The sequence below is a fragment of the Anguilla anguilla genome, chromosome 1 (assembly GCF_013347855.1).
Source record: "Anguilla anguilla isolate fAngAng1 chromosome 1, fAngAng1.pri, whole genome shotgun sequence".
Classification (NCBI taxonomy): domain Eukaryota; kingdom Metazoa; phylum Chordata; class Actinopteri; order Anguilliformes; family Anguillidae; genus Anguilla; species Anguilla anguilla.
In genome coordinates, this window is record NC_049201.1 from 86917246 (window position 1) to 86931032 (window position 13787).

General features: G+C 48.4%; 1 protein-coding gene across 5 annotated transcripts in view; it reads left to right on the top strand.

Annotated features, from left to right (window-relative positions):
- Positions 1 to 961: 961 nt before the first annotated feature.
- Positions 962 to 13787, top strand: part of LOC118232866 (collagen alpha-1(XVI) chain-like) — a 54398-nt gene continuing 41572 nt past the window's right edge. For 3 of the 5 annotated variants that reach the window (XM_035428055.1, XM_035428093.1, XM_035428075.1), the window contains exons 1-8: positions 963 to 1450; positions 2400 to 2514; positions 2962 to 3030; positions 3558 to 3675; positions 7736 to 7859; positions 8278 to 8568; positions 8841 to 8921; positions 10685 to 10774. In XM_035428055.1, coding sequence (XP_035283946.1) covers positions 2433 to 2514; positions 2962 to 3030; positions 3558 to 3675; positions 7736 to 7859; positions 8278 to 8568; positions 8841 to 8921; positions 10685 to 10774 — 855 coding nt within the window. In that variant the 5' untranslated portion in view covers positions 963 to 1450; positions 2400 to 2432. Of the gene's footprint in view, positions 1451 to 1870; positions 1985 to 2399; positions 2515 to 2961; positions 3031 to 3557; positions 3676 to 7735; positions 7860 to 8277; positions 8569 to 8840; positions 8922 to 10684; positions 10775 to 13787 lie in introns of those variants that run through there. The other 2 variants (XM_035428084.1, XM_035428066.1) reach the window with 2 other exon arrangements.

Here is a 13787-nt window from a genome sequence, read left to right on the forward strand (position 1 = left end):
CACTCACAAGCAGCTTCATTATCCTTATAGGAACCAGCACATTTACTGCAGATTACCAGCAGAGCCATTGCTAATTGCTTTAGCTGAAATATTTTGTTTAGTAAAATGATTCCCGGAAGATTCTCACAGATCTGTGCGATCTGTTAGTGTTTTAAAATTTTACCAGTACTTGAAGAGTTTTTACATGTTTTTCAAACAAGTAGTTGACCCATATCTGCCACGCAGTGTCCGTGTATTCATCAACTGAAAGCACACAGTACCCACACTGATATGTGAGTGCGTGTGTGTCTGTATGCGCTTGTATACATGTCTGCACGTGACTATGTTTGTCTGCTTCGCGTGTTTATCAAGCATTATAAACCGTTAGCTATTTAATATGGGTTTTATTCCAGTAATAGAAACCGTATTTCTCCGCGTATTAAACTGACAGCAGTAGGATTTGGACTCCGTTTGCTACGTTGTGCTCGGCAAATGGCTCATCTGGGTCGTCTTCCATTCGCTATGACGTAATATCCGGCATTTTAATAGAAGCCAGTCTGCCTCTGAGTTTTAGGGGCTTCAGTCCTAAGAAGCTGTAAATGAAGATCATCTTAATTATCGCAGAATAACAGTCATGTGAACTGCAATTCAAAATCAAATGCGTGTACAGGATGGTAATTATTATGTTTAAAACAACTGAACATGATTACAGTTTTCTATTAAGTGCAGTGTAAAATACTTTTGAGTGCATAAATACTGTTTTACAAACAGCTTAATGTGTGAAGACCAACTAAGCAACCGCATCATAAAATATTTACATAGTAATACTAAAGTTTATAGGGAAGACGCGCGTGAAAATAGTTCATATTTATTTCCCGGGACTCCCACTCATCGCTGTGATCTTATGACGTTTACAACTATTTAGCGCATGTGGCAAAAGTGAAAGCCGTCATTCCCAAGAGAGCACTTTGCAAAGGATTGTGAATGGTAGAAGTGCCCGGCGCCGGCCACGCGCCAACCTAATAGTTTGTATGACCGACAAATAACCCGACACGCGCAGATTAAAAAAAAATCCGATCGGCGCGCGCTCTGGAATCCTAAAGAAATGAATCAAGATGAACGGCACGTGTGAAACCATAATAATGTAGCAAGGCAGTAACGCCCGCGGCGTGTTTTCCATTCCCCGACTAGGTGATGTCACCGTAAATTTGGCTAAAATATCTGAAAAGGAAAGGAAGAGAAAAACACACAGAAAAGGAAGTCTTCGAAGAACTCCGAAAAAACATCGGCGTGAGGAGGGGTGTCGCCGGGAATGCCAACGAGAAATAGATTTTCCTTCACTTTATAACTAAGGAAGGGAATTTACGAACTCGCTGGATGACATTTTGAATGGTTCTGTTTACTAGGAGATATATTTTTGGATGGATGGATTAATGTGGATATCAGTGAAGTTATTATTCGCTTGTACCAGGTAGGGGAACATACTTTTTTATCATGCACGTAGGAATTATAGCGCCAGACGAATTCTTCAAAGCGTTTTAGCAAAAAGTGGAAATTTCTATGTTTTGCGATTGGCAAACGTCATCGTGCCAGTTTACTCGCCATCTGAGGTTTTTAAACGGGCTACTGTCACGTTCCCTGGAGATATATTTGTAAATCGAAATTGTAGCATCACTGTTAAGCATCTCCTGTTAGTTGTGCGAGTTGCACGGAAGATTCCGAGCGGTTCAGCCACTGCACGCGCTCTTTCCGCGCGCCAGATAGTGTATGGATGTTGCGCGAATGCACAGGCAGGCGTCCCAGGCAACAACAGGTTGCTGCGCGCGAGTCTGCGTTTCGGTCACGTGAACACATGAGTTAAAACTGGTGTTTTTAGGGTTGCGTTTTTGAAAGGGTTAGCTGTTAGTTAGTACGATGTATTTTCCCAGAACTTGCGAGGCGAGGCCTGCGTAGTAAGACCCACTCCAACGAGTTACGCAATCCTTGCTTCAGGCGTCTCGACAAAGTGCGTGTATCATGCTTCTGAAATGTTATCTGCCAAGTCAATTTTTCCACTGTCCCCGACGGGGCAATATAAGTTTTCTAGCTACTAGCATCTGGCAGTGAGGATACTACTAGAATGAGTGACTGTATCTGGTGAAATGGCAGCGGTCCCTTTCCTGTAAATGCGGATAGGAATCGCCTTATCTTTCTGAAGGACCAAGTCTCGCGCATGTGTATATCTTTTTCTTAGAGACCGTATTCCTGGCACGCTCTGTGATGTTCTGCCAGGAAAGGCCGCGTGCTATTTTTTTTACTGCAGGGTGTTGGCTTTACTGTCCCCCCGCCTTCTCTTTTCAATTTAATTACAGAAAGCATTCTCTCTCCCTCCCTCCCTCCCTCTCTCTCTCTCTCTCTCTCTCTTTCCCTCTCTCTCTCAGGTAGAAGTCAGGTGAACACCTGTGGATGAGACTATGTGGTCCTCAGCACTCTCCATCCTGCTGTTTTATCACATCCTGTTTCAGACCACAGGAGGCAGCCGTACACCTGTGACAGGTACAGTAGCCCCATACACACGTTACAGGTACTACGGCCCCATACACACCTGTTACAGGTACAGTAGCCCCATACGCGCCTGTTACAGGTACTGTACCCCCATACCCACGTGTTACAAGCACAGTAGCCCCATGCGCACCTGTGACAGGTACTATGGCCTCATACACACCTGTGACAGGTACAGTAGCCCCATAGACGTCTTTTACAGGTACTGTGGCCCCATATACACATGTTACTGGTACAGTCTTAGCATTTACATACACTTGTTACAGGTACAGTGATGCAGACACACACCTGTAACAGGTGACAGGTAACCATAAAAAATCCTTCAATTAGCAGGGGGAGATGAATAACCATCTCCCTTCCCTGTTCTGACTGTGCTGTGGTGACCTCTGTTTCCCTCACCTGTCCGTCTGTCCGCCTGTCTGTCTGTCTGTCCCTCTCCAGGTGTCCGCTGTCCTCCCTTGCAGGTGGAAGACTGGGATGTTCCCCAGGGGGCCAGGTCGAACATCACAGGTGCAGTAAATCCGCTTTTCCACGCAGCTTACCTGCATCCTCAGGGCCAAGCTCTGCTGAGGCTGTTCTCCATGACACACTGAACCCACCTCATCTACAGCAGTCCTGTGTGTTTAACACACTGAACCCACCCCATCTACAGCAGTCCTGTGTGTTTAACACACCCCATCTACAGCAGTCCTGTGTGTTTAACACACTGAACCCACCCCATCTACAGCAGTCCTGTGTGTTTAACACACTGAACCTACCCCATCTGCCTCAGTCCTGTGTGTTTAACACACTGAACCTACCCCATCTACCTCAGTATGATTGTTTTATTAGCTGCAGGTTTTAATCTGGTGCAGTGTTTGACTCTGTGATTGGTTGATTGGCTGCAGGTTTTATTCTGGTGCAGTGTTTGACTCTGTGATTGGTTTATTGGCTGCAGGTTTTAATCTGGTGCAGAGTTTGACTCTGTGATTGGTTGATTGGCTGCAGGTTTTAATCTGGTGCAGAGTTTGACTCTGTGATTGGTTGATTGGCTGCAGGTTTTAATCTGGTGCAGCGTTTGTCTCTGTGGGAGGCCCCTGAGGTGGAGAAGATTTGGAACCCAAAAGGCTCGGTGGTCCTGAGGCTGGGCAGGGTCTCAGTCACCACAGCAACCAGGTAAGAGTCATACGCCCTCCCTGTCTTTACATCTCTCTCTCTCTCCATCTCCATCTCTCTCATGCACTCTTTCTCTTGTTGTAACCCGAGTGTTGTATATCTGAGTAATATAAAGGTGTTCTATGAGCAGTGTAAAAGTGTTGTATGGGCAGTGTAAAAGTGTAGTGTAAATGTGTTGTATGAACAGTGTAAAAATGTAGTATAAAAGTGTTGTAGGGGCAGTGTAGTGTAAAAGTGTTGTATGAGCAGTGTAAAAGTGTTGTATGGGCAGTGTAAAAGTGTAGTGTAAATGTGTTGTATGAGCAGTGTAAAAGTGTAGTGTAAAAGTGTTGTATGCGCAGTGTAAAAGTGTAGTGTAAAAGTGTTCTATGAGCAGTGTAAAAGTGTTGTATGAGCAGTGTGAAAGTGTAGTGTAAAAGTGTTCTATGAGCAGTGTAAAAGTGACACACCTGATTCCACTAATCAAGGTCCTTAGCAAAGACTCTAGTGGCTGATTAGTAGAATCAGGTGTGTAACTGCTTGGTTGGAACAAAAACCTGCACCCACACCGGCCCTTTCTGGATAAGATTGAGGACCCCTGGTGTAGGGTAAAAGTGTTGTATGAGCAGTGTAAAAGTGTAGCGTAAAAGTGTTCTATGAGTAGTGTAAAATTGCTGCATGTCTGTGCAGTGTAAAGGTGTAGAATATCTGAGTAGTGTAGAAGTGTTGCAAGTCTGAGAAGTGTAAAAGTGTTGTATGCGCAGTGTAACAGTGTTTATGAGCAGTGTAAAGGTGTTGTGTGTATACGGGCAGTGTAAAGGTGGTGTGTATACGGGCAGTGTAAAGGTGTATTATATCTGAGCAGTGTAAAGGTGTAGTATATCTGAGCAGTGTGAAGGTGTAGTATTTTTAGCAGTGTAAAGTTGTGTATACGGGCAGTGTAAAGGTGTTGTGTATACACAGGCAGTGTAAGGGTGTTGTGTGTATACGGGCAGTGTAAAGGTGGTGTGTGTATACGGGCAGTGTAAAGGTGGTGTGTATACGGGCAGTGTAAAGGTGTTGTGTATACGGGCAGTGTAAAGGTGTTGTGTGTATATGGGAAGTGTAAAGGTGTTGTGTATACGGGCAGTGTAAAGGTGGTGTGTGTATACGGGCAGTGTAAAGGTGTTGTGTGTATATGAGAAGTGTAAAGGTGTTGTGTATACGGGCAGTGTAAAGGTGGTGTGTGTATACGGGCAGTGTAAAGGTGTTGTGTATACGGGCAGTGTAAGGGTGTTGTGTGTATACGGGCAGTGTAAAGGTGGTGTGTGTATACGGGCAGTGTAAAGGTGTTGTGTATACGGGCAGTGTAAGGGTGTTGTGTGTATACGGGCAGTGTAAAGGTGGTGTGTGTATACGGGCAGTGTAAAGGTGGTGTGTATATGGGAAGTGTAAAGGTGTTGTGTATACGGGCAGTGTAAAGGTGTTGTGTATATATGGGCAGTGTAAAGGTGTTGTGTGTATATGGGCAGTGTAAAGGTGTTGTGTGTATACGGGCAGTGTAAAGGTGTTGTGTATATGGGCAGTGTAAAGTGTTGTGTGTATACGGGCAGTGTGAAGGTGTAGTATTTTTTAGCAGTGTAAAGTTGTGTATACGGGCAGTGTAAAGGTGGTGTGTGTATACGGGCAGTGTAAAGGTGTTGTGTATACGGGTAGTGTAAAGGTGGTGTGTGTATACGGGTAGTGTAAAGGTGGTGTGTGTATACGGGCAGTGTAAAGTAGTTGTGTGTATACGGGCAGTGTAAAGGTGTTGTGTATATATGGGCAGTGTAAAGGTGTTGTGTGTATATGGGCAGTGTAAAGGTGTTGTGTGTATACGGGCAGTGTAAAGGTGTTGTGTATATGGGCAGTGTAAAGTGTTGTGTGTATACGGGCAGTGTGAAGGTGTAGTATTTTTTAGCAGTGTAAAGTTGTGTATACGGGCAGTGTAAAGGTGGTGTGTGTATACGGGCAGTGTAAAGGTGTTGTGTATACGGGCAGTGTAAAGGTGTTGTGTGTGTATATGGGCAGTGTAAAAGTGTTGTATGCACAGTGTAACAGTGTTGTATGAGCAGTGTAAAGGTGTTGTGTATATGGGAAGTGTAAAGGTGTTGTGTATATGGGTAGTGTAAAGGTGGTGTGTGTATAAGGGCAGTGTAATAGTGCTGCATGTCTGAGCAGTGTGGAGCTCTCCCTTCCTGGCCTGCGTAGCTGCAGATCGGAGCTTGTCCGGGTTTGGAGTGGCATGTTCCCACTGGAGAACAAAACCCTGAAATCTCCGACCGGGGAGGAATTCTCTGCCGCAGCCTGAGTGATGAGCCACTGACAGCATGGAGAGGGGTGGGGCCGCCCTGCAGCCGTGGCAACGGGAAAAACAGGAGAGCAATAAGCCAGGACGAGCTGTCAGTGCTGACAGACTTAAGTTAAATTTATTAATGGGTTTCTTAATTCACCACAGGGAACCATAATGCATGACTGTGTGTGTGTGTGTGTGTGTGTTTGGTTGTGTGTGTGCGTGCTTGTGTGTGTATGTGTGTGTGTGTGTGCTTGTGTTTATGTATAGTGAGCACCATAATGTTTGGGACAAAGGTGTATTTTTTTCTTGATTTGGCTGTGTACTCTGTACAGTTTTAGATTTGTATGTGGTTAGTGCAGATTCTCAGGTTTTATTATGCCTCTGTGACGGCACAACCGTGGCTGGAGCCATTATGTTTTCGGGTTGTCCGTCCGTCCGTCCGTCCGTCCTTCTGTCTATCCATCCATCCATCCATCCATCCATCCCAATTCTCGTGAACGCGATATCTCAGGAACGCCTTGAGGGAATTTCTTCAAATATGGCACAAACATCCACTTGGACTCAAGGATGAACCAATTAGATTTTGGTGGTCAAAGGTCAAGGTCACTGTGACCTCACATCTGTCCCATTCCCTCATGAACTCGATATCTCAGGAACGCCTTGAAGGAATTTCTTCAAATTTGGCAAAGGTCAAGGTCACTGTGACCTCACAAAACACGTTTTTGGCCATAACTCAATAATTCATATGATAATTATGAGAAAGTTTCACACAAATGTCTAATAGGATAAAACGATGAAGTGATGACATTTTATATCCAAACTGGCTACTGGTTGGCAGAGGCATACAACCACAAGGCGGTATTTCTAGTTAAATGACATTTTGTATACATTTTGGTTTCATCATGTGGAAATTACAGCACTTTTAAAAATAATTAATCCCCCCATTTCTGGGTGTCATAATGTTTGGGACAAATGGCTTCATGGGCGTTTCTGATTAGTCAAGTGTGTTCAATTGCATCCTTAGTGCAGGTATAGGAGAGCTTTCAGTATCTAGTCTTGAGTCTAGCCTTTTGATTGCCTTTGCAATCTGTTATTGACGTGTGTCAACATGAGGAGCAGTGTTGTGCTAGGAAGTCTAAGAAGCCATCATGTGACTGAGAAATAAAAAAAACATAGGCCTAACCTTAGGCTGAACAAAATCAACTGGTAGGAGAGCACTGGTGAGCTCAGAAATCACAAAGAGCCTGGTAAGCCTAGGAAAACCTCTACAGTGAATGCCATGCATTTGGAGGCATGTGGTTGAACTTGAGCAGATAAGATGCTTCAGTACACTTCTGCTGCTATTGGCAGTTACATCATCAATGAGGACAACTGAGCCAGTACCTGTGGCTGCCACACATGCCCAAACCATAGCACCCCTCACCACCATGTTTCACAGATGAGGGGGCGTGCTTTGGATCTTGGGCAGTTCCTATTGGCCTCCATACTTTGCTCTTGGCATCACTCTGAAACAGATGAATCTTGGACTTGTTTATCCACAAGTCCTTTGTCCAGAACTCTGCAAGCTCTTTTAGGTACTTCTAAGCAAGCTGTAACCTGGCCATCCTGTTTTTGTGGCAAACTAGTGGTTTGTGTCTTGCAGTGTAGCTTCTATAGTTTGTTCCTGAAGTATTCTGTGGATAGTAGTCACTGACACATCGACACGTGTGTGTGAGTGTGTGTGTGTGTGTGTGTGTGTGCACGCTCAGCTGACAGGCTTCTCCTCAGACAGGTGTTTCCTGACGGTGTACCTGAGGAGTTTACGCTGGTCTTCACCTTGCGGGTGAGGAAGAGGTCTGTGCAGGACCAGGTGTCCCTGCTGCTGCTGACAGATGAACAGGGAACTCCCCAGGTACACTCCGCCCCCCCTGCATGAACAGGACACTCCCCAGGTACACCCCCCCCCCCCGCATGAACAGGACACTACCCAAGGACCCCCCCCCCCCCCCCCCCGCACCTGTGGCTTCTCCACCTTCTGCCTCTCACTGCAGCTTACAGAGATATTACCCCCCCCCCCCACCCCCACCCCCCATCTCCTCCCGTTCGGCTCTGCCATGCTGTTACATCGTCAGCCGCCACCTGTCTGTCAAAGCCATTTGAAAACCAACATCAGCTGCATCAGTCACATCACTCATCTAATGTTTTCTCTCTCCTTCCCTCCCTCTCTCTTTTTATCACTCCTTCTCTCCCTCTCTACTTCTCTCTATTTCCCTCCCTCCCTCCCTCCCTCTCTGTCTCTCTCTCCCTCCCTCCCTCTCTACCTCCCTCAGTTCTCTCTGGATCTCAGTGGGGCGGGGCGTACCCTCTCCCTGCTCTGGACTCAGGGGGGCGGAGCTGGGCTCAGGGAGCATTTGATTGGCTGTGTGTTCAGCGGGGAGGGGTCAGGGTCGCTCTTTGACTCCCATTGGCACAAGGTTGTGCTGAGCGTGCAGGAGGGTGTGGCCTCGCTGTATGTGGACTGCGGCTCCATAGAGACCAGGCCTCTGGGACCCAGGGCACGGCTGACCACACTGGGACACACTCACCTGGGCACCCACTCCACGGACAGGAGCCCTGCACAGGTACGACAGGGCTGGGAGGGGTGGGGGTAGACTGGGCAAGGGGTGGGCAGTTAGTCACTGTGTGGAGGAGAGTTGCCATCTACTCAGTTTGGTTCACAAGACAAGAATTCTGACTGTTTAAAACACAAAACTATACTTCTTTCACTTCTCCTCCCTTCCATCTCCCTGTCCCCCCTCTTTCCCCCTCTTCCTCTCCCTCTCCCCATCCCTCTCTCCTCCCTCTCCCTCTCCCCCTCTCCCTCTCTCTCCTCCCCCCCTTCCTCCCACCTCAGCTGGATGTTCAGCAGGTGATGCTGTACTGTGACCCCTCCCTTGGTGAGCTGGAGGTGTGCTGTGAGATCCCTGGATCCTGGGTGAGGAAGCAGAGTGTGTGTGTGTGTGTGTGTGTGTGTGTGTGTGCGTGCGTGCGTGCGTGCGTGTGTGCATGTGTGTGTGTGCGTGTGTGTGTGTGTGTGTGTTTGAGTAGAGATCTTAATGCCCATAAAGCCAACTGAACTAAATTCATATGAATTTTAAAGTGTTTTTTAAGTGGAGAGCCAGAGACGGAGCGGGAGGTGAACTCATAAATATGTTTGTCGTGTGTGTGTGTGTGTGTGTGTGTGTGTGTGTGTGTGTGTGTGTGTGTGTGTGTGTGTGTGTGTGTGTGTGTGTGTGTGTGTGTGTGTGTGTGTGTGTGTGAGAGTGTGTGTGTGTGTGTGTGTGTGTGTGTGTGTGTGTGTGTGTGTGTGTGTGTGTGTGAGAGTGTGTGTGTGTGTGTGTGTGTGTGTGTGTGTGTGTGTGTGTGTGTGCGCATCACTGGCGTGTTCTGAGAGCCAAACTGCTGCTTTTAATCATCATCTGATGCAAGAGAGTTTAACCAATCATGGGATGACCGTTTGACAGAGGCTGAAACTCAGCAACCATCACCATGGTTTAAATCACACAGCAACCAGACAACCGTCGCCATGGTTTAAATCACACACAGCAACCAGACAACCGTCGCCATGGTTTAAATCATGATTTAAATAAATAAATAAATAAAAATGATGAAGGAACTTAAACATCTATTCAACAACCTTGAGCAAGTAATTGGCTGTAACAAAAACCAGCATATACAGGGATACCCAGGAGAACCACTGGTTTTCATCACACTGTAACCAGGCTCAGCTCCCCCTGCTGGTGAGCCCGGATTGCACACGCTGAACGTGTAATGTGGGGTAGGACAGGTTGCCACGGAAACTTGTGAGAGAGTGATCACAGATGTGCTCCAGGGGGCTCACCTGGAACAGTCTACCTGCCAGGAGTTCAGGAGGGCTCACCTGGAACAGTCTACCTGCCAGGAGTTCAGGAGGACTCACCTGGAACAGTCTACCTGCCAGGAGTTCAGGAGGGCTCACTGGAACAGCCTACCTGCCAGGAGTTCAGGAGGGCTCACTGGAACAGCCTACCTGCCAGGAGTTCAGAAGGGCTCACCTGGAACAGCCTACCTGCCAGGAGTTCAGGAGGGCTCACCTGGAACAGTCTACCTGCCAGGAGTTCAGGAGGACTCACCTGGAACAGTCTACCTGCCAGGAGTTCAGGAGGGCTCACTGGAACAGCCTACCTGCCAGGAGTTCAGGAGGGCTCACCTGGAACAGCCTACCTGCCAGGAGTTCAGGAGGGCTCACCTGGAACAGTCTACCTGCCAGGAGTTCAGGAGGGCTTACTGGAAAAGTCTACCTGCCAGGAGTTCCGGAGGACTCACCTGAAACAGCCTACCTGCCAGGAGTTCAGGAGGGCTCACCTGGAACAGTCTACCTGCCAGGAGTTCAGGAGGGCTCATCTGGAACAGTCTACCTGCCAGGAGTTCCGGAGGGCTCAGCTGGAACAGTCTACCTGCCAGGAGTTCAGGAGGGCTCATCTGGAACAGTCTACCTGCCAGGAGTTCCGGAGGGTTCATCTGGAACAGTCTACCTGCCAGGAGTTCCGGAAGGCTCACCTGGAACAGTCTACCTGTCAGGAGTTAGCCTTTCCTCTTAATCTTTTCCTGTGGTTTAGGTGGTGGGGTGTAGTGTGAGTGTGGTTCTAGGTGTGGTTTGGGTGCTGTATTTATCACAGAAGGGGCAGGATGCTGACTCCCCCCCCCCCCTTCCTGCAGTGCCCCCCCAGTGCCGTTAAGAGTCGGCGAGACACAGACAGCAGCTTCTTCAGCAACCGGTTTGATCTGGGGCTACAGTCCAATGCCCAGGTAACTACACCCTCTGTCTCTAAATGGGGTTTACCTCTGGGTGTGAGTGGGGGTTCACTTGTGGGTGTAAGTGGGGTTTACCTGTGTGGGTGGTTTTACCTGTAGGTATGGGTGTGGTTTTACCTGTGGGTGTGCATGGGGGTTCACCTGTGTGTGTAAGTGGGGTTTACCTGTGTGGGTGGGTTTACCTGTGGGTATGGGTGGTATGCACCGTATGCACCGGGACCCACACACCAGGAGACCCACACACCATGAGACCCGTACGCACCGGGACAGCTGTTGTCCCGGTGCGTACGGGTCTCATGGTGTACGGGTCTCCTGGTGTGTGGGTCCCGGTGCATACGGGTCTCATGGTGTGTGGGTCCCGGTGCATACGGGTCTCATGGTGTGTGGGTCCCGGTGCGTGCGTATGGGTCTCATGGTGTACGGGTCTCAGGGTGTACGGGTCTCATGGTGTGTGGGTCCCGGTGCATACGGGTCTCATGGTGTGTGGGTCCCGGTGCATACGGGTCTCATGGTGTGTGGGTCCCGGTGCGTGCGTATGGGTCTCATGGTGTACGGGTCTCAGGGTGTATGGGTCTCATGGTGTGTGGGTCCCGGTGCATACGGGTCTCATGGTGTGTGGGTCCCGGTGCGTACGGGTCTTATGGTGTGTGGGTCCCGGTGCGTACGGGTCTCATGGTGTGTGGGTCCCGGTGCGTACGGGTCTTATGGTGTGTGGGTCCCGGTGCGTACGGGTCTCATGGTGTGTGGGTCTCATGGTGTGTGGGTCCCGGTGCGTACGGGTCTCATGGTGTACGGGTCTCATGGTGTGTGGGTCCCGGTGCGTACGGGTCTTATGGTGTGTGGGTCCCGGTGTGTATGGGAGGCCGTCCCTGGGGCAGATTGTCTCTTTAGCGTGTGGCGCTCAGGGCGATCAGTGCCGCTCCACTGGGAGGCTGTGCTGCTGGGCTGTGGAGCAGAGCTCAGACCGGAGCTCAGACTGAGCGCTTCATCACCGTCATAAAGCGGCAGGTTTACGAGCCGCCAGAGAGCTGAAACAGTGAGAGCAGCATCACTGTGTGCAAGGAGCCCCACGCTGGGGTAGCACTGCGACTGATGATCGCGTGATTTATATGAGTGTGCTACAAGGCCAGATCCACAGCCAGATCCACACACCTGATTTAAAAGCACAGTGGGATTGTGTATGTGTGTCTGTGTGTCTGTGAGTGAGTGTGTCTGTGCATGCACGCATTTGTGTGTGTGTGTTTTTGTGTGTATTTGGATGCGGAAGACCAGGCCAGTGTTTGGTTTGGAAGTTGTGAGTATTTATGGATGAGCTGGATGTACAAGGAAGAGAGAAGATTATTTACTGCTTGGCTAGGTGTGCTGGAGAGAGAACAGGAGTACTTGTGTTTGGGTCGGTATCTGAGGGAACAGGAGTACTTGTGTTTGGGTCGGTATCTGAGGGAACAGGAGTACTTGTGTTTGGGTCGGTATCTGAGGGAACATGACTCTTTGTGTTTGGGTGGGTTGTCTGTGCTTCAGTATGTGAATATCTGTGTGTCCAGAAGCAAAGTATCTGTGCTTCTGGATGTGATTCAGGAGTAGAGCTGAAGCTGGATGTGATACAGGAGTAGAGCAGAAGCTGGATGTGATTTAGGAGTAGAGCTGAAGTTGGATGTGATTTAGGAGTAGAGCAGAAGCTGGGTGTGATTTAGGAGTAGAGCTGAAGCTGAATATGATTTAGGAGTAGAGCAGAAGCTGGGTGTGATTTAGGAGTAGAGCTGAAGCTGGATGTGATACATGAGTAGAGCTGAAGCTGGATGTGATTCAGGAGTAGAGCAGAAGCTGGGTGTGATTTAGGAGTAGAGCTGAAGCTGGATGTGATTTAGGAGTAGAGCAGAAGCTGGATGTGATTCAGGAGCAGAAGCTGGATGTGATTCAGGAGCAGAAGCTGGATGTGATTCAGGAGTAGAACCGAAGCTGGATGTGATTCAGGAGTAGAGCCGAAGCTGGATGTGATTCAGGAGTAGAGCAGAAGCTGGATGTGATACAGGTTTAGAGCTGAAGCTGGATGTGATTCAGGAACAGAAGCTGGATGTGATACAGGAGTAGAGCATAAGCTGGATGTGATTCAGGAGTAGAGCAGAAGCTGGATGTGATTTAGGAATAGAGCAGAAGCTGGATGTGATTTAGGAGTAGAGCAGAAGCTGGATGTGATTTAGGAGTAGAGCTGAAGCTGAATATGATTTAGGAGTAGAGCTGAAGCTGAATATGATTTAGGAGTAGAGCAGAAGCTGGGTGTGATTTAGGAGTAGAGCTGAAGCTGAATATGATTTAGGAGTAGAGCTGAAGCTGAATATGATTTAGGAGTAGAGCTGAAGCTGAATATGATTTAGGAGTAGAGCAGAAGCTGGGTGTGATTTAGGAGTAGAGCTGAAGCTGGATGTGATACATGAGTAGAGCTGAAGCTGGATGTGATACAGGAGTAGAGCCGAAGCTGGATGTGATTTAGGAATAGAGCAGAAGCTGGATGTGATTTAGGAATAGAGCAGAAGCTGGATGTGATTTAGGAATAGAGCAGAAGCTGGATGTGATACAGGTTTAGAGCTGAAGCTGGATGTGATTTAGGAGTAGAGCAGAAGCTGGATGTGATTCAGGAGTAGAGCAGAAGCTGGATGTGATTGAGGAGCAGAAGCTGGATGTGATTCAGGAGTAGAGCCGAAGCTGAATGTGATTCAGGAGTAGAGCCGAAGCTGGATGTGATTCAGGAGTAGAGCTGAAGCTGGATGTGATTCAGGAGTAGAGCAGAAGCTGGATGTGATTCAGGAGTAGAGCTGAAGCTGGATGTGATAGAGGTGTAGAGCACAGTAGTTCTGGTCACTTCTGCTCAGTATCAGGTCATACAGCCCATCTGTCACATCTCACTATGGCCTCAATGGCATGCTCCTGAGAAATGCTGCCACATCATTGGCTGGCTCCTGAGAAACACCACAGCCTCATTGGCTGGTTCTGAGGAAACGCCCCTCCA